General features: G+C 41.3%; 1 protein-coding gene across 1 annotated transcript in view; it reads left to right on the top strand.

Moving 5' to 3' along the window:
• ITGA9 (integrin subunit alpha 9) overlaps window positions 1-23,637 on the top strand; it is a 225,011-nt gene that overhangs the window by 22,722 nt on the left and 178,652 nt on the right. The window contains exons 6-14 of the mRNA XM_017822886.1: window positions 1,162-1,291; window positions 3,921-4,006; window positions 6,620-6,688; window positions 9,851-9,988; window positions 12,143-12,248; window positions 13,727-13,821; window positions 16,714-16,804; window positions 17,320-17,365; window positions 20,747-20,901. Coding sequence (XP_017678375.1) covers window positions 1,162-1,291; window positions 3,921-4,006; window positions 6,620-6,688; window positions 9,851-9,988; window positions 12,143-12,248; window positions 13,727-13,821; window positions 16,714-16,804; window positions 17,320-17,365; window positions 20,747-20,901 — 916 coding nt within the window. The remainder of the gene's footprint in view (window positions 1-1,161; window positions 1,292-3,920; window positions 4,007-6,619; window positions 6,689-9,850; window positions 9,989-12,142; window positions 12,249-13,726; window positions 13,822-16,713; window positions 16,805-17,319; window positions 17,366-20,746; window positions 20,902-23,637) is intronic.

Raw genomic sequence — 23,637 nt, 5'->3', positions numbered from 1 at the left:
TTTATTGCTTCAGCCTGATGGTGGCAGGAAATGCAGATAAATGGCTTTTTGGGTCAAACAGGCAATCCCTTGCCATATATTCAGTGCTGTGGATGGTAGTTGTTCCCATCAGTAAACAATCCCTTGACCTCACAGGCAAGGCCCCTTACAAGGAAAAAGCTATTTCAAAGCACATCCTGCTCTTTAGTTGGGTTTGCAGTCCTATCCCTGCAGGAGAATCTTTAACATTTCCCCCCCAGCTAGAACTGGTCACCCGAAGGGGACCTGGATGTGGTAGCATTTTCCCACAAGGATGGAGTCCACCCATGGCTTTACACTGAATGGAGATGTGAGGCAAAGCAGCTGTCTGTGTGTCTTTGGGGATGGAGAACTTACCTATGCTTAATGCTCCTCAGGCTTAATTTGGTCTCTTGTTGGAGGTATTTAAAACCACATGCAGGAATAAAGTTTCCCTGCAAGGATGCTGGATGCTTTGAGGCAACATTTTCTGAATCTCTCTTGTGTACCTTAGCTTTTGACTCATATTGGATCAAACTTTGCCTGATTTCTACAGTCTTTTAAAATGATAAATCATGCTGGTTGTCTGTAATGAATCCAAGCCATTTTATGATTCTGTGATGATTCTATAGCCAGGTTGTCTCTCGAAGATCAGAGCGCAGGCAAAATGTTCCAACTATGACATAATGTACACCCTGCTTGTTGAGCACATGGCATCTCTTTAGCTTCATAGTTGTAAAATCAAAATCAAAAGCCAGCATCGGGACATGATCTGTAGCTGAGTGGTGCGTGTGGGTGGGCTGGAGTGCTTATATCTTTGGAAAGGCAGCAGATGGAGAGATTTTTGGGACACCTATGTTAGCAGGGATAAGTTTGATGGTTAGTAAAACTGAGGAGGGTCTTCTGTTGCAGCAGAACAGCTGAGCAGAAGTGGACCATAAAAGGGCAATGTGTCTCTAGGGTGTATGCAGTGACCTCCATTTTTGGGAAGAAGGAATCTGTACACAGAATGAAGATTTTTATAGATGGACTTCTAATTGGTGTTTTAAGTAAATATCCTGTCCCTTCTCCATTAATGTGCAAAGCATGAATTTCTGTCCAGTTTTGGTTGTTATTTTTTCCTCCCATCCTTTCCCCTACACACTTCCATTTTTCTTGTTTTAGGAGCTGGTCATCATGGGGGCACCAGGATCATATTATTGGACAGGAACTGTCAAAGTACTGAATCTCACTGACAACACATATTACAAACTGAATGATGATGCCGTGATAGCAAGGCGGTACACATACCTTGGTAAGCAGCTCTCGGGTGCTCACTGTGAGAAGAAGATAGTCCAACAACATATTTCAAGGCTTTGATGCTATAAAGTTGATACTGATTTTTTAATGGTGATGTATTTTTATGAAAAGTGTGAAAGGAAGAACATCTGAATTAAAGTGTGTGGCAGTTTGAGCAAGATTAGAAATCCAGAATCCAATTTCCAGGCTTCCCCCCACCCCTTCCCACAATTTATCCCAACACCGGAGAGAAACTTTCAGGCCAGAGGCTTCTATAGGGGGAAGGGAAAGTATATACATTTATTTACACAAATAAATACTATACAAACTAAAGGCAACTATACATATATATAGTATTACACTTCTATCAGTCCTTTAAGCCCCTCCCTTTAACTTTAGTCCCCGAAGAGCCTTTCAAGGCTGCTGGGTAACGCAGTCTTTCTCTTGTGGGAGTGTTCTGGGCCCCTGAACACTCCTTAACCAACCTTCAGCTGTTTGTTGCAGTCTTTCTCCTCACCAAGTCCAAGAAAGTAGCTTTGAGTCCTTTCTCCTCGGTCTGCTGTGTGATTTCTCTCTCAGTCTCATACCTCAGTTCTGTAGGCTGCTGTAGTGTAGCTTATCAATGTACGCGTCCTGGAATGTTGATTCCTCCTCTGGGTTTTCGGCTGTCCTGCGTTTAAATCACGGCAGAGACATCCTCCGGGCCTCTCTCTTCGGTCCGTCTCTAATTTCACCTGGGATTCCTTTCCCTGGCTCCGAGTTTTTTCGTCAGCAGCCCATCCACTTGGCTCTGCTTCAATGCTGAGCCTTAAAATCCACCCCCCACCAGCCTCAATGCAGTGGGGGTGGGGGGAAAGCCCCCTAGCCTTGGCCACAGGCAGCTTGATCCAGTTACACACTGTCCCAAGCGTCCTGCAGCTGCAGGGGTGGGGGGAAGAGGGCCTGGCCTCCTCCCTCTTACCTCAGGTGCTGTCAATCTCTTCCTTCACAGCACACACTCCAAATCCTGCCTCTAACTCTGGCCTAAGCAGAGTTGGGGGGCCACAGGGCTCCCCTTTCCCCCTGGAGGGGGAAAGAAGGAGCCCAGCCACCCCCTGGCCTTCTACACCTACACGCAGCAGACACCAACAGAAAAAACACTGCCAGCAGCTTCAGGTGGCTGTGTATATATGATTTTGAGCAGAAGCGAACAACATGGATGGTGATTGGCTCTCCAGGGAACACTGCCCTGGCACCCAATCACCTCTGAGCCCCCAACTCTTGGGGGGGGCCAATTTCAAACTATGACAAAGTGTTACTTGTCTGGAAAGAAATATAAGCAAAGAAGCCTATGGAGCATTACATTTTTCTTTCCTTGTTTTAAAAAAACCCCAGCTTTGCTGTAGCTTTTTGACTGATATAGAAAAAAGGCTTTTGAACTCAACAGCACTTTGGATTGTAGTGGGCTTCTTAACCTTTCTGCCTTTGCCCTGTGACAGGTAAATTATGTGTCATTAGTTAAACTGCCTGTCTGCTTACACATGCCTTTAAAATGGACTAATTACAGAATGTGTATTCCAGATACAAATTTATTTCAACAAAAATAACACTAAATGTGTCATTGTCAACAAAATGAAGTTGTGAAAGGTTTGGCTATAGGTACATCGTTAACTCAATTGGTTTTACTTGCTCTAAAACCAGATAATGTCCCTAAAATACTTAATTTAAAGATTTCTGCCTAATCTGCAGTGCCTAAGACTGTTGAGACTTAGAAGGCATTTCAAACAGTGATACTGTTTACAAACAGTTTGATACTGTTTGACTAAAGTCTTGCACTGACCTCCCATTTTCCGCTTAACCTTTAATCTTTGAAAAAATACCACTTGGAAGGTACTACTAATGAAGGGTGTCTCTTTACCTGTTTGCAGACATAAATAGATTTTGCCACTGATAGACAAGAGCGTCACAATTTATGGCAGAAGAGCAAGGCAAATACAAGAGAGCCTTAGAAGGAAAGCTGCTCTACTATATAAAGTTCATCTTTATATATTATGTTATATATTTTTTTAATATATCAAATGAAGCTGAATCTTTGATCTTCTTTCAAATACATTCTTTTTTCTTTGATCTCCCATTTTTCTTCTTGCCTAGACAAAAATCTTTTAAAGCCATTAACTTCGCTGGCCTCTTTGCCTCCTGTCCTCTGCTCTCCCCCCTATCAAAAAGGAACATAATTTTCCAAGCCTTCCTGGGCAGTGATTTTAGGCAAAGGAGGACACTTCTCTCTGGTCCTTGTGGGACTGTTGCTCTTTGACATGATATTTTCCCTGCGGTGATGTGGTCTCCTTTCTCTGGGTGTGCTTGTTCCTGTTTTACTGCTTCCCTCTATTGACTCGCCATTGGCAAACTGATTCCACTACCAGCTCCACATGTCCTTTGCTCATCTTCACACACAGCTTTCTTCTCAGCTTTTGCAAGAGCACTGGAGGATGTACTGTCTCTTCCCATCCCCATGAGCTTTTGAGCAAAGTATTGGTGCATCCTGAGTAGAATAGTTGTTGAACACTATGTGCAGCCTGATAAGCATGATCCAGCTGGCTGACCTGTTTCTCTGGCTCTTTCCTTTCATGGTTATTTATTAATTCTTTGTTTCCTCTCCCACTCAGGATATGCGGTGACAGCAGGTCATTTCTCTCAGCCAACTACCACTGACATTGTAGGAGGAGCTCCCCAGGATGGAGGCATTGGAAAGGTGTGTCTCTTTATCAAACAATAATGTGGTCAGATTCAACAGGGCAAAAAACGTAATACTGATGCAGTTTCAATATGTATGAGAAGCCAAGAGTTTTTTGTCTACACAGTAATTTTGAAGCACTGAGCAGGGGAGAGGTGAGGTAGTTTGATGAAGTCCTGAAATTTTCTTTACCTGTCCCTCCTGGTGCCTCAAATCCCTCATCCCTCTCTCCTCTCTTTCCCATCCAATCCTTACAATACCCATTTTAGTGAGACACAGACAATGTTTCTTTCATACTGCTTTTGTTTAGGATTTGTGACATTTAGGTATTACTTGAAGCTTTCCTAGAAATGAAAAAACTTTGAAAAGAGTTTGTCTTCTGCTTGTTTTCTTCATACATTTGACTGTTTCAGTATTTACTTCAAGGTAACATCTAATAGCATGAAAAGGTACTTATTAGGTACTTAGTTGATGTAATTTTTAAAACTTCGTAATACACTGAGGTTTCGTGGATTAGAATCTAGGTTTTTGCCAGCTGTACTTAGAAATCTTGGAGATAGTCTCTTAAGAAGGAAAGAAACAAAAAAGGTTTTCCTGTAGGCATATATATGTTCAATGTCCCAAAGATGAAAGCAAGTGTAAGGCTAGTTGGAAGTGGCTGGTGAGTTAGGCATGCCTGGTGTTCCTATGCTGAGCTGCTGTTGGGGAAACTGGGTGAGAGTGAGCACTGTGACCCCTTAAACTCTTCTAAACTGCAGGTAGAAAAGTGGGAGTGAAGAGAGGGAGGGAAGGGATTTAAAGGATCTGCTTTTTTCCCCTCTTTGTTCAAAATCCAATCCTTTCGGGACCTGCCGCCACCATTTGCTTGAGCAGAGATGTCCTGCAGCCCCCTTCCATCTTCCTCCCTCTGGCTCTCCTGCTCTGTAGTCACATGAGTTGTACCTGAATCATAACAAGGAGCAAGAGGTCTTCAGTACCATCTTCAATACCAGAAACAATATTCTATTTAGGCAGATTGTTTTTCATGGTAACCATGTTCTGGGGGTAGCAGTGTGAGTGGGGAAAATGGGATAAAATTAGAGGATGAACTTGGTACGTATACGTGACCTGGCGTGACTAGGACATACAGGATATAGCAGCATTGCAGTTGTTACTGAGAGGACATGCATGAGAAAGACATAGTTTCCTTATCCCAGGTGTTCTGTTATGGCTGCTGCAATGCACCTTCTTCCAACCTGTTTTCTCTGTGGAACAAATTTAATTTCTATATTAGGAGAGACAAAAAAACCCCCAGCTGCTAACATGAGATCCATGAAAAAGCAACTGACCTTGCAGTTTACAGACTACTGCTCTAGTTGCAAAAGTTCACGTTATTCTCCCTCAGCATGGGATGTAGGTAGCAGGAACAAATGGCAAAGTGGCGGTAAGCAGTGCTGAGTACAGAACATTACAATGAGCAGTCCTGTTGTGCTTTCCACACCCTCTAAAAAGCTAATCCTTTCCACTTCCTTGATAGAAAGTGATTAGCATTGTTACACTTTTTCACTGAAAGTAGAGCCAGGATTCTTAATGAGACTTCGTCATTTCTCTGAAGTTACCAAAAGCATCATTATTAAGACTGGATTTGGAGCTGTGACAGTTGGCAATGTGCTGTCACTGCTAAACTTGCCACTGCAAATGCTAGGAGTTGCTTATATAGAGAGTGATTGTCCAGTAAATCTGTGCTGTGTTCTTTGCTGGAAACAGCTTTGAACTGTCTCACCACCTATTAGTAACTCACCACATGTTCAAGAATGTCAAGTGCTTGGCTCCGCCATGTAGCCTTGGAAGTAAGGGATCCTCTGTCCTGCAAACTCTGTGAGCACCTGCTCAGAGGGAGCCTGTCAAATGCTGAAGGAATCTCAAAGGCTGATTTAGCCAGCCTTTATGATGAAGGGAATCCCCTTCTACAAGCCATGCATTTTACATCCTAAATTTTGGTACAAGATCTGTTCTTGAGCTTGTATTAACACTTTCATCCCCAAGGGTTCCTGATTAAACAGTTTCTCCTGTGGAAATAAGGAATGAGTAGGCTATGTTTGAACAGTTTTCTAATTTACAGGTTGTTTCAGATACAAGCAGTGGAAGTGCCTTGGGTAGTCTGATTGGGATTTCTTCTCTGACCTTTACTAAAGCCTCACAAAGTTTGCAGTGCAGTAATGCAGGCACATGGCCTTGAGAAGGGAACGCTGGATAAGAGAATGGGAACAGGGTTATACCTTCTCAGTTTTTTGCCCTGCTCATTTCCAGACAGTATGCAGATGCCACTTGTTTGAGAGTTAGAAAGTTGCTTTTCTAGGTGCTTTTAAATGCACACATGTGCACATACACACATGCATATGAAAAAAAGTAGGCAACAAGATAATATTCAAGCATTTGTTATGAGAAGAAGCCTGTGATTCATGAGCACAATGGGGAACTCTGTTTCATCTTTTAAAAGAAGACTAAAAAATAAAGTGGTTGTGAAGTTGGATCTTGGCAATAGCCATGGCCATGATCATGATTTAGATATTATTTAGAAAACACCAGTGCTGTACCATTATGTACTTCATAATTAGTATTGGTTAACATTTTTCTTTTTTCACCTTTCAGGTTTATATTTTTAGAACAGACAGACGATCAGGCTCTCTAATAAAGATTTTTCAGGCTTCAGGAAAAAAGGTGAGCATTTATATATGTGTATTTTCTGCTACAAGGTAGAGGGGGGGAAATAATGGCAGTCATCGTAGAGCATTATTTTCATTTCAGTCCTTCAGAAGTTGTCAAGCAAATCCTATTTCTTCTTATCCTCCCAGAACAGCTGAAGCTATTGTACAGGTCAGCTGTATGCCCTTTCTTCAGTAGCAGTCAGGACTGCAGTGTCTGCTCAATGCCCATGACTGAATTAGAAGGTCTTACTTGAAAGTGTAATAGCGATTCTCTTTAGTCTTATGTAACTCTGAGACGTGGGACATGGGGCTCCAGGTGAGCAGAGATGCAGAGATTTCCTCTTAGTAGATTAGTAGTTACTGAGAGACACTGGTAACTCGAAGTTTAATACACAAAGCCCCAACCTCTTTTTCTGTGTCCTGCTGTGACAGAAGGGATACGACAGTTATGCTATTTTGTGGAGGAGCGGCTCCACTGTCTCCACAGATGATGATTTCACTCTTCCCACCATGATTCAGGAATCAGTCCTGCATTCTGCTCTCAGGACTGCTGTCTTAAAGCTGAACTGCCCTCCCTCTCTGTGAAATTTAGTGCATGCTAGTGAGATCCAACTCCCCCAGTGTGGTGTTGTATTTGAATGGGGAACAGCTTGTGTTCTTCATCTGGGGGCTTGCTGGTGCTGTGTTGTAGGGGAAACAAAGTGGACAGTATGTCTAGCTATAGGTAACAACAACAACAACAACAACTGTCTTATTTGGGAATAACTCAGTGAGGAAATGATACCCCTTATCTGGGGTTGTCTGTGTTCTTCTGGAAGGAGGGGAAGTAAAGAAGAAAAAGATTACTGGTGGCTTTTGGCTCTAGGAAGACCTGCCACCCTTAGAAATACCCGAACTTGGGAGTGTCATCATATTTTGTTATTTTTTCCCAGCAAGACACAGTTGCAGTCTTTAAAAACTTGCCTGGAATAGGGGAAAACTGCAAGGATGTGTAGGTGGGTGGTGTTACTTGTATTTTAGGGCCTCTCCAAAATTTTACTTTACCACACTAGCAGAATTACAGACGTCTTGAAAGGAAAAGACCTCCCAGCTGATCCAGGGCATCTGCTGTGTTTGATTGCATCCTGTTCATTTCTTTCCCTGTTAAGTTTTAAATGTCCCTAAGGATGTGCTTCTGGCTATTCCTCAGCCTAGTAAATAGAGCTATCAGGAAGTTTTGAGGTTTCAGCCAAAAACTCCCTTTTCAATTTAATTGCTTTACTCTTATATATAACTTAACTAATCAAGTATTTACATCCTTCAAGTACTTCTAGGCTGTCATCTCCTTCATCCCCATTAGCATCTTCTTCTACAAATTCTCTAAAATCCAAATGAGAATTTTATTTTAAAGAGAAGGCTGTGCTGAATCACCTTTTTTGTTGTTTGTTTGTTTTTTGGGGTTGACCTGCTCAGCAATGAGCACTGCCTGGAAATGAACTGTCACAAAATGCTACATCCTTCCCAGTGGTGTGAAATTCATTATTCTGATGTTCTTGTTAGACAGATGTTAACAGCAAGCCAGTTTTTTTCTTCCTTTTTTATTGATAGAGGCTGAAGTAGGAAATCTAATGGAGACAGGAAAAAAGAAAATGCAAGACCTTGTTACAAATGTTAAATATGCAAACTTCAGGTTCTTACAGCACTGTGAACTCACCCATGCTGCAGACATACCATGTTGCAGTTAAGTAAATAATATCCTTTCACTGAAAACTGCCTGAATTCATAGTGAAATGCTTTTCATAACTTTTGTTCTTTACTCATGAGAAATTTCTTTAAAAACGTTAGTGGATTAAAAAAATAAACAAATACAAATCCCAAGGGAACCTCTGCTGCAAAATAACTGGATTCAAATGATGTTTGAGGTCTGACCTTAGACCCACACAAGCACAAAAATCTGAATTAACAAACCGAAAGGCTGTCGTTCACTCACCCCCGCCTGATATATTTAGCAACTTTTAAACCTTACGGACTGCATAGAATACAGTTGCTGCTGCCCATCTTCTGGCATACCCAATAGCTGTGGCTCATGCATGTAAACTTAGAGGTATGGAAGGCAGTAGGTCAGAGATCTGCAGTGAGGAATGTAAAAGCATTCAAGAAATGTGGTTCGTTTTTTGAACCTAAATAATGATTTCTTTAACCTCAGTGTTTCCTGCTTGATAAACAGCTCTCAATTTCAAGTAAGAAGTGGTATCTTTCCCATTTTCCTGTGGAAGCTGCTTTTAATTTTGAGACTATGGTTTGTAGTTGGTTTCAAAGAGTATGCCTTGTGTTACTTGGGCAGGAGTGGATGAAATAAGGGTGAAATATCATTCTTGCTTTTGATTTCCTTCTTGAGTTTAATGTTTTTTGAAATTTGTAATGTGGATGCTGGTTGGGAGAAGGTTAGCAATAAATGTTCACCCATATAAAAAAACATGGAATGAAATTAATTTATTTCCTAATTTTAAGCACTTAAGTTTATCAAGCAATAATAAGTGGAGATTAAAAGTGGCTTAGGTTTGTTGTGTATCAGCTGAAAAGCTTTTATTGAAAGTCTTGTTTCTGTATCAACTCACCTGCCTGTACATGAGAGGAAAGGTTATGATCAAGGCCCACAACTAGTATTCTTTGATGGTGACTGATACAAATACATACAACTAGAACAAGGAAAGATAGTCCACAGTCATGAGTCAATTTTAGATATCTGTTTTCATGGATACCCTGCCTCTTGCCTACTTTTCTTGTTTCCTTTTGTTATTTCTTTAAGATATCCACAGAACATCCGTGGCACTGGGCGTGAATAATCACTGTCCGTGTCTGGTTTGGGAAACTCATTTCACCCCTTCCTAGTTTTAAGCATTTGACAAGAGAAAGCTAGTCTGAGAAAGCTCTTTAAGTGTCTCACTTAAGCATGACCCAGGTTATAACTTCTGTTTGTAGAACATCCAGGATGCACTGTTATAGTAAAGTGTTTTAATTCCTGCCAGAATTATTCCCAAAGCTTTCTCTGTAGGAGTGCTTGTGAGTGATAAAGCAGCAAGTCATCATGTGAAATTAAAAGAATAACCAAAACAAACAAAAGCCACGCCTATATGATGTCCTCCTGAGTGTGGGCAGATACTGAATGCTTTGTTGTGACTCAACTTGGTTACAGATGGGCTCTTACTTTGGCTCCTCCTTATGTGCAGTTGATCTGAATTCTGATGGGTTGTCAGACCTGCTGGTTGGAGCACCTATGTTTTCTGAGATCAGAGATGAGGGTCAAGTCACAGTCTATATCAACAGAGGAAACGTGAGTATGTACAGGAGAAGACTTGGTAAGGGATGAGGGCATGGATCTCGGGCAAGGTAACTCTTGTATTGTTCCAGCACTGCACAGTGAAACTCGATGTCTCAAATAAATGGGGCTCTGAATGTCTCTGGCAGAGCATGAAGTCACAGGAAGACTCATCTGGTATGGTTTCCCAGACACCGGCCCACATTCATCACAGATCTGTGAATCTTTCGAGGAGGTCTGAGAAAGTGTCTGGTTTTATGTTGAAGCTTGGTGACATTTGTGACTTTTTGTGAAATTGCTGCCCAAACCAATTCAGAGTCAGTAGCTTTGACTTTGAGTTTCCTTTGTGTTTTAGGTGGTCACTAAGACCTAAAACACAATTTAGAACACAAGTGTCTGGGGATTGAGGAAGAGAAACCAGAGATTGAATTCATTTTACTTGTGTATTATGGCCCATATTTAAACTTCAGGGGAAGTTCTTATCAGCCGGTACCAGTGGATTTCACCTGACCTGTCAACAATCTTGGAAAAGTCTGAACTTTCTTGCTTTGGCAAACCAAGACCATTGATAAGTTGTATGTAGAGGAAAACAATGGTTTTTAATATACTATTAAATACTTAATATTCGGGTCCCAAAGCTGCTGTCTCAAAGGAGAAGTTGTTATGGACTAAAATTAAATTGTTTGGCTTCATCAGCATTTTGTGAACTTTAAGTTTGTTTATGCTAGACTTAAAATTCACCAGAAGTCCAAGCGTTTAGGAGACTTTACAGATGCTTTTGGTGTAATTTTATTTTCTATTATCACTCCTTTAAACAAGCTTTACTTTTTCAGTTTTATCCATGGGAGGTTCCACCTTTTATGTTGCAGTGTTGCTGCTGGGTCCTCAGGATTGGGTCCAGAATACCAAAAAGATAATAGCCAACATTTCCTGCTCACAGTGAGAGCATACACGAATTAATTTTTATCTTCTATAGAATAGTCAAGAAGCTAGTATGAGTTTCTTATACTCCTGCACGAAGAATTACTTGCACGAGCAATGGTTTACAGGATTGTGGATTTTATTTTGGGTTTTGGACATTTGAAACTTTTTTTCATTCTGCAATCACCATTACTTAACAGGTTTTTGCAGAGGATCAGAGAAAACTGCATTATAAAACAAGCATGCACAGTGATGTTACTTTTAAAATGTTTATGTTTTGCCCTTTCCTGTGAGGACTGCAAAGAATTTAGTCGCACATACAGGCCTGCCTGTCTCCTCTCTGTTGTGTTTTATTTTCATTATGTGGGATTTTCTTGAAGTCAGCAACTCCCCATAGCCAAGTAAAAGATTTTATTACATGTTCCAGAGGGTAGTTTATTCTTATTCACAAAGGAAACAAAACCAAAACAAAACAACCTTGAGGTGGGTACAGACTTGGATTATGTAACTAAATTTTGTTTTCTTGTGATAATATTCCTTTCCCCTTGAGAGAAGACTCAAGAAGCTAAAGCTTATGTATCTGACCAGAAGGTGGGTGGGCAAGAAATACCAGAGCCATATAAGGCTTGTCACGGCATAGGAGTACAAAACTACTTGATTCTGAACTTTTCTCTGTCTCTTTATTTCATCAAATCTCTTTCCTTATTCTTAATTTCAGAAGGCCTTTTGAGGACTTTGCTTTAATCCTTTTGTCCTATACTCAAAATGTTTTCAAATTCAACTGTCAAATGTTCTTTGCTTAGGGGAAAATAGTCCTTAACTCACTGAGTTTAGCTGAATAAGTCTGGACTGAGGATTTCACTTCTCAGATGTAATCTTCCAGTAGCAAGCTCTGGGCTGTTATGTTTTAGGCATCTGGAAACTTTCATGGGTTCACCAATCCCTGTGACTGCATTTAGTTACATTTCTGAGTTACTGTTTAGTTAATTTAGCATTTTAGTTATATCAGCCATGGACTCTTTCTGCCTTTCTCCCCTGTCCCCTTGAAAACTAAAACCCAGAAGGTTTAAAACCCAAATAAATTAGATATCTAGACCCCAGGTAACCTGAGTACAATGCAGGAGAGAGGCAGGCTGCAGCTCTGCCTCAGGTACTTCCCACAGCACAAGGGCATCTTGCATGGGGAAGGCTTACCTCGCCCGGGAATTGCACCGTTTCCCTGACCCTGTTTTATTTCTTGCTTGCTAGGGAGTGCTGGAAGAGCAGCTCATCCTGGATGGTGACAGTGCTTATAATGCACACTTTGGGGAGACCATAGCCACCCTTGGTGACATTGATGACGATGGCTTCCCAGGTCAGTGTAATTTCCTTCATGACCGTTTCTCTGTCAGTGCCAGCAAAGCTGTGCCATGCAGCACCGTCAGTCTTGCATGGCTTGGTGCTGCATGGCATCCATTGCTCCTCCAGATCTGACCAGCACCTGAGTTCAAACTAAGGATAAATGAATATGCTTATGTAGGATTTGTGTGCTAAAGCCTTTTGTAGGTGACTGTTCTTGATGTCGGTTTAGTCCATGTCTATGCAGGTCACACCTCAATCTCATTAATTGCTTTGCTTTCCATGCTGTTGTATTTTCTTCTTTTCCTATGTGGTTTATAAAAGGCTTAAGATACCCACAGCCCAGAGAAAACAGAAACCTGTCTGACTTCTTTTTTCTTTCCCATTTCCTTATGTTTTCAAGCCTTTCTGGTTTTGTTAACATAGTCTCATTTCTTATCATGTAGTGTAATTAAGAAGTAGCTTCTTGCTCCTGATAGAATGTACTCTATTAATTTCTCTCCTCTTCTTTGTTCTCCCTGTACTCCTTTCTCAGGCCTCTCAGCATGAGGCCCATGCTGTGATAGCAATAGATGAGTGCAAAGTTTTGATGCTGGCACCTTTTCTGCCCTGGTTTCTGGCAGTGCAGATTAAGGACTTCTAAACAAAGGCCAGTTTAGTCAGTGTATGCCTGGATTTATTTCTTTCAGGCCACTCAGGGCACAATATCCCATTAAGCCTAACTCAGCCCTGTTGCAGGTTGCCCTCACCAATGGTGGACATGCTGTTCCTCTCTATTTGGACATGCGTTTGTGTGTTCTTGCTGCTGCTTGTAGGTCAGTTGTGATGGTGAGACTGCAGAGGGAGTTGAATCAGTTCATGGGTATGAAGCAGTTGAGAAAAGCTTAATTTTAGTAGCCACATAGTCACTAGATCCAACTAGAAGTGAAGAACAGGAGGTGGGATCATGCTTTCTACAAGAGTTTGCAGTTAAATTGGATCAAATGTACTTTGAAAGTGGACCCTCAGCAGCCTTTTTCTCTTCTTGCCTATCCATTTAATATACCCAGCCTCTTTGTGAAGCCTTGAATTTTCATCCAGCCTTAATGTAGTGCTGCAGTAAATATTTTGCCAGTCTTGTCCTAGTTCACAAAGCTGATGTTCCCATGGGTTGGAGATTTTGTTGTGAAAGGTTTCTAAATTAACTTTTTGAGTATGGTTGCTGGTTAATAAACACACATTTTCATAACAGCACATGTTTCTAATTAATCTGATTCTGTGAAACATAGCCACATGCACGTACAAATTCATATACATTTCTGTGGTTTTTAAGTTTATCTTAACATGAGCTCTTAAATAAATCAAACAAATTCCTTCTACGTAGGTTCACATGAGCTGCTGATCATCTTTGTCATGGGAAACTGTTTTGCTATGGATAGCTGCATTCTAAAACTGGGAAAAAGTTGGATTAGTGGGATGGACTGTGAAATGTTTATAATCTGTACTGTTTTACAGATGTTGCCATTGGAGCACCTAAGGAGGATAACTACGTAGGAGCAGTGTACATTTACCATGGGGATTCCAATGGTATTATACCTCAGTACTCTATGGTATGTGACACTACCATTTACGATACCTTTCTGAAGTCACTTTCCCAAGGCCTGAAGAAATAAACCATACTTAGGAGTTCCCAAGTTCCTTGTCATCACTCAACATCCTTTTCTCAGTCTTGATTCGAAGGTGGCTTCTCCCAGAGTTTGTCTGTATCTATGCTGAAGGGTAAAATTATGTCATTCAGGAGGTATTTTTCACTCTCTTTTGTTATAGCTGTCAGCTGTATCTTCTTGAAGCAAAGTCTTAGAGACTGAGTGTCAGTTTTTAGAGATAGTACTGATGCAGAGGAGAAATGGAAACCCTGGAGAGGTTAAGCATAGAAATTATGGAGAGGCCCTGGGGAGTTGTGGGGTTGCACTTTCTTCCTGTAGAAGCAGACTTTGTGAGAAGGAAGAGATGCTAAGTGTTCTTTTGTGCCTTACAGAAGCCTCTTTACCCACCTTGTTGACCTTCTTGCATTCTGACAGTATATCACAAGGCCTTTCTTGGGAGCCGTTCCCCTGACTCCCTTATTATGAAGTCAAACCTTGTCTGGGATATGCTATACCATCTTGTGCAGGGATGATATAGTACAATTTAGCTGCTGTAGCTAGGCAGTAGAGATGATAAATTTATGCTCATGCTGCCCAACATGTGTCCGCTAGTCTCTCTCTAGCACATTTCTTTGTTCAGAGAGCCTGAATCTTCCCTCCCTCTGTGTGTTTGAAGTTCTAGTTGTTTTGTTTTGTTGCTGGGTGGGATCCTTCACAGTAAATAAATTTAAGCAGAATTAAAGAGTTTAGTGGTTGTATTGGAGGTTCTTTTAACAGACCATAAAAGTTTAGTCCTTCTTCCTTTTACCATGCATGTGGCATGCACTGCTTTTAAGAAAAAAAGGAAGTGAAGTGACTCTTTAGTACATTTTAGAAGTATTCTTAATGTGTGGCATGTGGTGGATTCTGCCCATTTTTTGTCAAGAGTCACTGTTTGGGAGGTTCTTCTCTGGCTGTGGAAAATCTTAGAGCCTTCAAGCTCTTGCTGAAAAGGATGGGGGTTTTTTGGGGTTTTTTTTGGTCATTCATGGGAAAATGTTACATTTTTCAAGGAGGACAGATCATCAGGGTGGGAAGCAAAACATCCTGTTTGTGATCTCTCCCTCCCCACTGGAACAAGGCCAGCAGACAGCACATGCGTCTCCATTTGGTCAGTGGGAAAACACCCAGCTTGAGAGGGTGGCAGGGTACAGTTGTTGACCCTTGATACCATTCCTATGGTTGTTCCATGTCCTGAGGCAGCCAAGAGGGCACCACTTACAGGCAGTATCTCTGTGCGAGTGATTTCCCAGTGTCTGCTGCAGGGCACTGGGAAGACCACCAGTTCATGTCCTGCATGCAACCAAAACTGTGTAACAGCTTCAGCTCTCTGCCTACCTGTCCTGAATTTGAACCCAGAGGTCAAAGACTTTTTGTATCTTATTACTATATTGCTGACCCATCTCAATGCTGTGGATTTCCTTTTTTAAATAAGCTGTGAGAGGTGGAGGGAGGGGACCCTGCAGGGTGTATATCTTCACCCTTTTCATTTTGTTAGCTCTTCCCTCCCAGTCCTGCCTTTCGCTTTCCCAGTTGTCTTCATTTAAATTGCTGATCCGTGTAGTTCTTTGTACCTTCAGCAGCTTCAGTGGCTGCTATTAGCAGAAGCAGCTTAATTGGCTTTGTGCCCTGCTGTTTTCATTCATGGTCGTTAAAAGCATTATACCTTTGCCTTCTAGGCTGTAAGAGCCACAGATGTCTTCTGAAGTGTTTGCAGGTGGGATTTACCACCCTAACTGGGACCCCTAAAAATGCGAAACAAGTGTAATGTAGATATTCCAGTTGTCAGTGTTATCTACCCACGAGTAGGATCACTGGTTTCCCATTATACTAACTGTCAGATATCTTTCTTCCCTTCAACTTATATTTTTTTCATAAATTTCCTACCTGACTTTTTGTCCAATATTACATTCTTTTATGGGAGGGCCAGGAAAAGTTGGTTGCATGTCACAAGCTGTGGAGCACCACCAACAGCTTTGAAATTACTTCATGGGACAGGTTTCCTCTGTCTGTAACTTCTGCAATCAGAAGTTGATTTGAGTTCAGGTCTTGCATTGGTAGCCCAGCATAATGAATGAAAGCTGAGAGAGTTCTGATTGCATTCTTAGGAAAGGAAATTTTGATATATTAATTTGCTTCAGACAAAGGCATTTACAGTGCAAAGAATTTAGAGAAAGTTTTTGTGTTAGTAATTAGAAAACAAAACTACGTTAGAAGTTGGGGAGGCAGAAATGAGATACAACTTCCAAACTGACAGAAAATACTCCATAATATCTGATGGAAACTGGAATTGCCAAGTGGGATGAAAATTAATCATTTTGACTTTGAGTGTGCTGGCAACCTTCGTGAAAAGAAATGGTTGTGTGGAATTTTCTGTTTCAATTAATCATTAATTTTGTTAAGATGCTTCTTGAAACTTCTATTCAGAGAAACTAAGGTAATGCAAAAAAAACCAAAACCCAAAAAATTAATCTCTTGAGTGCAGTTAAATTTTCTCCCTCTGCAGAAATCTGTTTGATGTGTTCTTTATTTTGCTTGGGTCCGCATGAGAATTGTTATGCAGGTGTGTTTTTTAATTCAAGTCAATGCAGGCCTCCTACTAGCCCAGAGCAGAAGGACTTCCTGCAGTTGACAGCCTTCCTGTTCAGGGCTGCATCAGTGAAGTGTGAGACTGCAGGTGTGTGGCACTTCCAGCCCATGGAGAAGAGACCCAATGACCATGAAAATCATGCTTGAAGATTTTCTTTTGTTTGGCGGGTTTTTTTAGAGGATTCTGTGTGTTACTGACTGATTTCACTCGTGTTATTTCCGCTACAGAAGCTGTCTGGGCAAACAATAAACCCAAAGCTGCGTATGTTTGGCCAGTCCATATCAGGGGGAGTTGATATGGATAGCAATGGTTATCCAGGTACGTATGCTACTCTGGCAGCAGGAGCATGGGGAAAATACAGCAGTAGGCCTAGAAAATAGCGGAGCTAGGTTGTTTCCAGGTTGCTGGTCCCTGCCATTGCAGATGGTCAATGAAGCTGAGCTGCTTTTTCCCTTTCTCTTCTGCTCCTACAAGCTCCTGATAAAAATTCTAGGCGATTACTTAATTCAGGTATTTTGGCAGTTACAGCAATTGAAGATTCAGTATCTAACCAAGGTTGTAAGTTTCTTGAAACTGCTCAGTCAGCATGGCAGTCTTAAAATAACCCAAAAAGTAGACAATAATATAATAATGTTAATAAAAATCAAACAACGAAGCAGAGGTGAAGTAACATCACAGACCTAATCCTCCAGTTATAATACATATGACATAATGGTGTTTGAAGGGGCAAACTGGCTAAGTCAGAAAAACATGCTCTGTAGTCTGGCAACTGATTTGAAAGAACTGAATTCTATGCCTCCTTTATAACTGTCTCAATGTTATAAAAATTTCAGATATGACTGTTGGAGCCTTCTTGTCAGACAGTGTGGTACTTCTGAGGTGAGATGACTGTATTTTTCACTCATTGTTGTCTTCTTTTTCTTTGCTTTCTGTTTATGTCTTATGTGGTCTTAAGCCCAACCGATTAACCACTCGAGTTTCCTCCGTAGTTTGTTGTGGCCAGAAGAAGCAATCTAGGTTACTGTTTAAGCAAAACCTTAGACATGAATGATGTCAAAGAATGCACAGTCTAATTTAAACAGCAGAGTGAGGGGTGACAATACATGGGACACCCGGGGCTATGAAGAAAAAGGGTTGGAGCCAGAAAGAGATATGTTGCATCTCGGTGCCTCTTTAGAAAGGTTGCTCCCAACTTGTGCGGAGGCTTCTTCATTATTCTTATGTTTATATAAAGTAGATAAATTGTGATTTAAGGGAATGCAGTTGAGCAAAAAATGAGCTGTGTATGATGCCAGGATGTAATTTTGCAAGTTATAATGGGATGCAGAATGAAATAAGAGTCTTCAGGGAAATGAAATACAGATACATTTTCAATGCACACAGGAGTTGGACTGCTGTTTCAAGTTTATGAGTTAAGTGCAATTGCTTGTTCCATCTGATAGAAAGAGGTGGGACAGCTTGGTTCACCAAATTATGCAGGTTTTTTTGCTGGTAGGTCTGTTGTTACACTTGTTAATATTTAATAAAAAAAATCCTTTCAATACTTAGATGTCATTAGGAATAGAAATCACTACTAGGAACTCTGGCATCTTAATGGAAGATACAGGGATGTGGTGACACTGGTAAGACAAATGCTGGAACTGCAGAACAGATGTGCCAGCTTCCTTCCTGTTCAAGGCAGGAAAAACTTGGCTCTGTTTCCCTTGGAATCAGTTACACAAAAGAAAAAGAAAAAAAGGAAAGGAGGGGGAAGAAATACCCTTGATGATCAGCATGGCAGGTGGGCAAATCTTCTGAAGAGTTTTCTGTTCCTTCATCATGCACATATAGGAAGCTAATTACTGCTTCTGTGAAAAAGTGTGCCATGCCTCAGGTGGGAATTTGCAGCCCCATATCTCTGAAGGTGCTGAAAAGAAAACTGCGTTTTTCTCCTGCATTGATGTTAATTGCAGAGGGGGGAAGACAAACTGAAAGGCATACTGTGATGTTTAAAACCACATGCGTCACAACAGCATGATGACATCTGTCCATGTTTTCAGTCATACTTGTGCATTTCCGAGGAAATTAGTGTATTGCTGACTGACTTTGTGGGCAGCCTGATTAAGTGTTGCTACTGCCAGTTTCAAGTGTGTCCCTCTTGCTGTTAAGATTCAGATTAGGATAAAGAAATCAGCTTTTTCTTCTCCTTCTCCTCTTACCCCTCCCACTTTTGTGAAGTCCCTTAGCCAAAACCAACAAATGTTTTGCCAAGTGATATTTAAAGGCTTTGGTGGAAGCCTTTGGTGACTTGAGGCAGATCGTCAGCATTGTATTGCTCACGTGTACAGTCCTTTGACAGATGCACTGGGTTTTTTTCCCCAGTGAATAACCAAGTGAGATGACACTAAGGAAAAATCACACAGTGTAGAAATATTATCTAGAAATATTTTTCTAGATCAACTATAGCACTTACTCTTTTATGTCTCCCTAAGCATTCAGAAAGAGTGTTTCTTCGAAGGTGTGAAATGATTGCTCACTCTTTTTCCTCCTCCCCCCCCAGTGCATATATTTCTAGGGGTAGCATTTATCTTCATCCTCCATCTCAAAATGTGAACTTGCGCTGTTGTTTCAGGCTGTGGTAAAAGAGTCTGAGCAGCTGTCTTAGAGATTATGTGAATCTTTTTCCAGTTGGTATAAATCAGGTGTAACCACAGTCCCTGCTCTCTTCTCCTTCCTCTCCCCTACCTCTCAATTAAGTGGCTTGTGGAGTGATCATCCTGAACAAGCTCTGGCCTTGCATGGCTGTTGAGACTACTCTGGAACTGAATCTGCTGGTTGCTGCACATTTTTTTCACTATTGTAGTTGGTTTTGGAAGAACATGTTTGTGTTGATCATGTACAGAATTGAAACCAAGAAGAATAACACTGAATTTTTGGGCTGAAGTCCTGGGCTGGAGATGACTCAGAAGAGTCTGGTTTTCTGGGCTACTGGATCTTCTGTGTTGTGTGAAAGAGGAAACTGTTGAGGAATACAATCAGTATAGGTATCTCAGGTGCAGCTGCAGTATGAGCTGCAAATTGAGCTTTGGATGGTGGGAGCCTGAAGCAGGAGGCTGTGAACTGTTGACTTTTTGCATAAGAAAAGCCATGGGGACCTGTGGCACAGCCAGGTGACCAGACACTGGGAGACACAGCAGGAGCCAAGGACTCAGGAGGAAGAGCAAGGAAGAGTGAAGACTTGCTTGGAGTGTGAGGGTAAAAAAGCCCAGGGGGTCCTTTGTTCTGGATCCCTCCTCAGAGGCACCCCCTTGAGCTGTTTCTGTGTTACTTTGCTGTGAATAAATGGCTTTATGGAACTATGAGAAACCTGGTCTGACTATGTGAGAGTGGTGTGTGTAGGGAATCAAGTGGGGCACCTGTCAGCTCTCTGGAGCCACTGCAAAAGGGCTTTGGTTCCACCGGTTAAAGTCTCTGGTGGTGTGAATGTGACTGAGTGCCTCCTGAATGGTCAGACAGGGAAGTTTCCTTAACAAGACACACCTGAGCCTTAAGGGACTCAGCTTGCTCTGTGATTCTGGCTGTGTCGTCCCTCAGCCTGGAGTAGTGGTAGCAATAACCTGATGCTGGAGTTGCAAGGGTAGAAAGCTTTTGTTCACAGTGCACTGGGTAACTCCTGAAACACAGTTCAGCAGCGTGAAGAGTATTCAATCCTTGCCAGGAGGGAATTAGCCAAATGTCTCTCCTCCAGAAAACACGAATGTAGTGTTTGTTGTCCCTCTTATACTGTCAGAAAAATTATATATGAATCCGTCTCCTACCCCTGTGCTCCCTCCTTGACTTTGAGGTCATAAATTTGACTGTAGACCATTCTGTGGAAACCTATGGTCTCTTCCTACCTGTCGCTGACCATCCAAGATGGTTAGCAACCAGTCTCATTTGCATGAACTTGTTGTTCTTGTTTGCTGTTCTACTAATTTTATTGTCCTCCAGCAACTTTTGCTGGAGATGATGATGATTATTATTATTACACATTACTGGTTTCCCTAGCTGCCTGCCTGCAGTCTGTATCCGAGCACTGAACTTCAAGCGGATATTACTGTTTTAATTTAAATCCTAGTAGTCCTTGCCAGCTAGGTCAAGTGCTAGTTTATTTTACTGCTCAAAGGTACTCTTATTTTTCCTGTCTGCTTGAAATTGTGTAGTTTACAAAATTTACTTTCTTTTCCTTTGATTTAGAACTTCCGTCTGCTCACTCAATTCTACTTCTCTGTTGATCTCCAGATCCAGGCCTGTCATTACCGTGGACATCTCCATTTTCCTGCCCGTATCTATCAATATCACAGCTCCTCAGTGCCATGATGGCTTACAGCCAGTGAACTGCCTCAATGTCACAGCATGCTTTCGCTTCAGCGGCAAGCATGTTCCTGGAGAAATAGGTAAGGTACCTGTGCCAGCCCTGAGCAGTAACAGGTTGACCTGGAGTAAAGGGCTCTCTTTGTAGTCAGTAACAGACCTTTTATGGGAAATAAGTAGTTTCAATGTGAATGTGGAATATACAATTCCAGAAAGTTGGAGGCTCGAGAACTTCATTGGGCACGTTTTTACCTTCTGATGAGGCTGATGTAATACCGAGGCAATTTCTTCCTCAGTGAAAGGAGGGAAGTGTGTCCTTAGGCTTGCTACAAGGATAGAGAACACAGCCTTCAAAGTTTGTGTTCCCTGTTTACTTCTTGATAGATAATACATTTCTGAATCCATATCCTCCATCAGCGTTATCAGAAAGCATATGAAAGGTGATTTGCTCTAGATTAATAGTTTTTGAAAGTTGACAAGGAGCTCTTGAAACAGATATGAGAAAATCCTTTTCTGTGCATCAGTTTACCTGTCTGTAAAGTGACTGTAAATAGCCCAGTCTTAGTTAATCTCTGTTAAACACGTGGAGTTTCTGAGGTGAATGGAATTGTGTAATGTGTAATTGTGCAAACCTTTATGTCTTTGCTCTATTAAAATACTAATTATGATTTTTACGTCCCAGTGTTTACAAGTCTTAGATATTGTGTGAAGTCGTATGGGACAGATACAGCATTTCTAAATATTTTAAGGCCTGAGTTAATTTAGTTCATGATGTTTTACCTTTGTCGTGCTTTAAGAATGGCAGAGGACTTGCACTGTGCTGTTCAGGGAAGATGTCTCAGCCTCAGGGCATGCTCTGTCTTGATAGTGAGCTGGGGGAATCAGTGCCTCCTCCTGCTCTATGCCCTGCCTTTTTGAGCAGGTAGTCAAGAAGGGTAAGTTGCATCTGTGCAACCCAGTATGCAGAGCTTGCTGCAGTATTTTGGTTTTAAGTAAGTCAGAGAAAGAAAAGGCTTCTTGCTACTTCTTCTGCCATTTACATGGGGTGAGAACTACAAGCAGCTTGTGACTCTCACCTGAACAGCTCAAAACAGTGGAATTACCAAATTTAGGGTTCCTGTGTATTCTAATATACTGATGCAACTGAGACTTGAATTTCTATTTTGCACTTTTTCCTTCTCTTAGATGACACTAAGCAGATAAATACATGCTTTGATAAAGTATTTTTTGTACTGCCTGATACTCTGTCAATTAAGAAAACACATTTCTGAGGGATTGTTAATTCCTCTCTGAAAATCACCAGATATATTTTCTGAATATCTAGCTGTTCTTGTGTTCTTGAAGTACTGTTTCAAATGTTTCCTTTGCTTTAATTTCGTATCTCTGGACCTGTGGCTAAGAAGCAAACTTCCTTTTTTTCCAATCTAAGTATCTGTTTCCCTCATTTACAAAAGATCTATCTTCCTGTTCATCATGTCTTGTAAGAGTTGGTTAAATTTCTCTGTGTTGTCTTACAAACTGTACTTCTGATGATTTATTGTGGTGAAAGCACATAAGCATCCTCTTTGGCGAGTAACATCCATCTCATTACAAGAAATTTTTTTACTATTAAGTAGATTATTATAAAACTTCCAACCATTGTCCTTTCATACAGTGCTTGTAACAAAGTGATTTGTCTTGAAAACATTGCAGCCAGAACTATCTGACTATATAAAATCTCTTCAGGGTATGATTTGGATAAAATATCTCAAATGAGCTTTCAGTTAGTAATCTAACAGTCAGGCCATTTTAATTATGTTGCAGTTGAAGAATATCAATTAACAAAGGGTGGAACAAATAATGGAAATATTGTAACGGTTCCTCTCCTGTGTGGTTAAATGTGGGGGAAAAAAACCCCTAGAATATCCCTGTTAATGCATCGTTGTCCAGTTCAGACTCTGAAAGGCACATGGAAGTGTTAAAATGCTATGCCAGAATTTTGGGGCTAAAAGTGTTGGGATTGGGATTATTTCATCTTTGGGTGTCTGGGGGCAGTCTGTAAAGTTAGATGGTGAGAATGCGGTGCTTGTCTGGAAAGTCACTCCCCTAGGGCTTGTCAACGTGTATACTCGAGATTGCTGCTTACTGGTGAAAAGCTCAGCATTTGTCTTGCTTTTGGGCAGCTGAAGTTGGTCATCTACTGCATAATGTTTAGAAAGTCAAACTGAACATGCAGGCAGCATTCTTCTGTGGCAAATGTGTGCCTTCAATGCTGATTTGAATGTGTGGCTATTTTGTTAACTGTCATGTGAAGGAAAGTCATCTTCATCTAGCACTACCTCACGCTTGCATATAAACATTCCCCATCTTTCTTTTGCTTCTTCTTTTTCTAGTGGGAGTTGCAATACTACTGGTCATGAAACAGCTGTCTGGGGTTCTGTGTTTATGGACACTGCTTGATACTGCCACTGACAGTACAATTTCCATGAAGTTGTTTCTTTCAGACTGTGGTCTTCAGAAGTATGAATTTATTGCTGAAATGTTTTTATCTGAACAAAGAGCCATGGCCAAGGGAAATGTGCTCTGCACTGTGCCACGCATTGCCTCAGTGCTTGCTGGAGAGCTGAGCATCTAGTTGTATGTCCACTGACAGAGACCACCTCCAGTATGTCTTGGAGGTATGAGAAATACAGTATTTTAAGTTGTCACTCTGTCACCTCAGTATCTCACTCAGGCTGTTCCTCTTTCACTTAAAGGGCCATTGCTTTGTCTCCTGTGAGGTCTCTGTATTGCCAGGAAAGGCTGGGATTAGAGACAGGCCTTTCCTAGCTTGAATGAGA

Source organism: Lepidothrix coronata, unplaced genomic scaffold, assembly GCF_001604755.1.
Source record: "Lepidothrix coronata isolate B3197 unplaced genomic scaffold, Lepidothrix_coronata-1.0 Scaffold3, whole genome shotgun sequence".
Lineage (NCBI taxonomy): Eukaryota > Metazoa > Chordata > Aves > Passeriformes > Pipridae > Lepidothrix > Lepidothrix coronata.
Note: the sequence above shows the minus strand (reverse complement) of the source record. Positions and strands in the feature narration are given on the sequence as shown.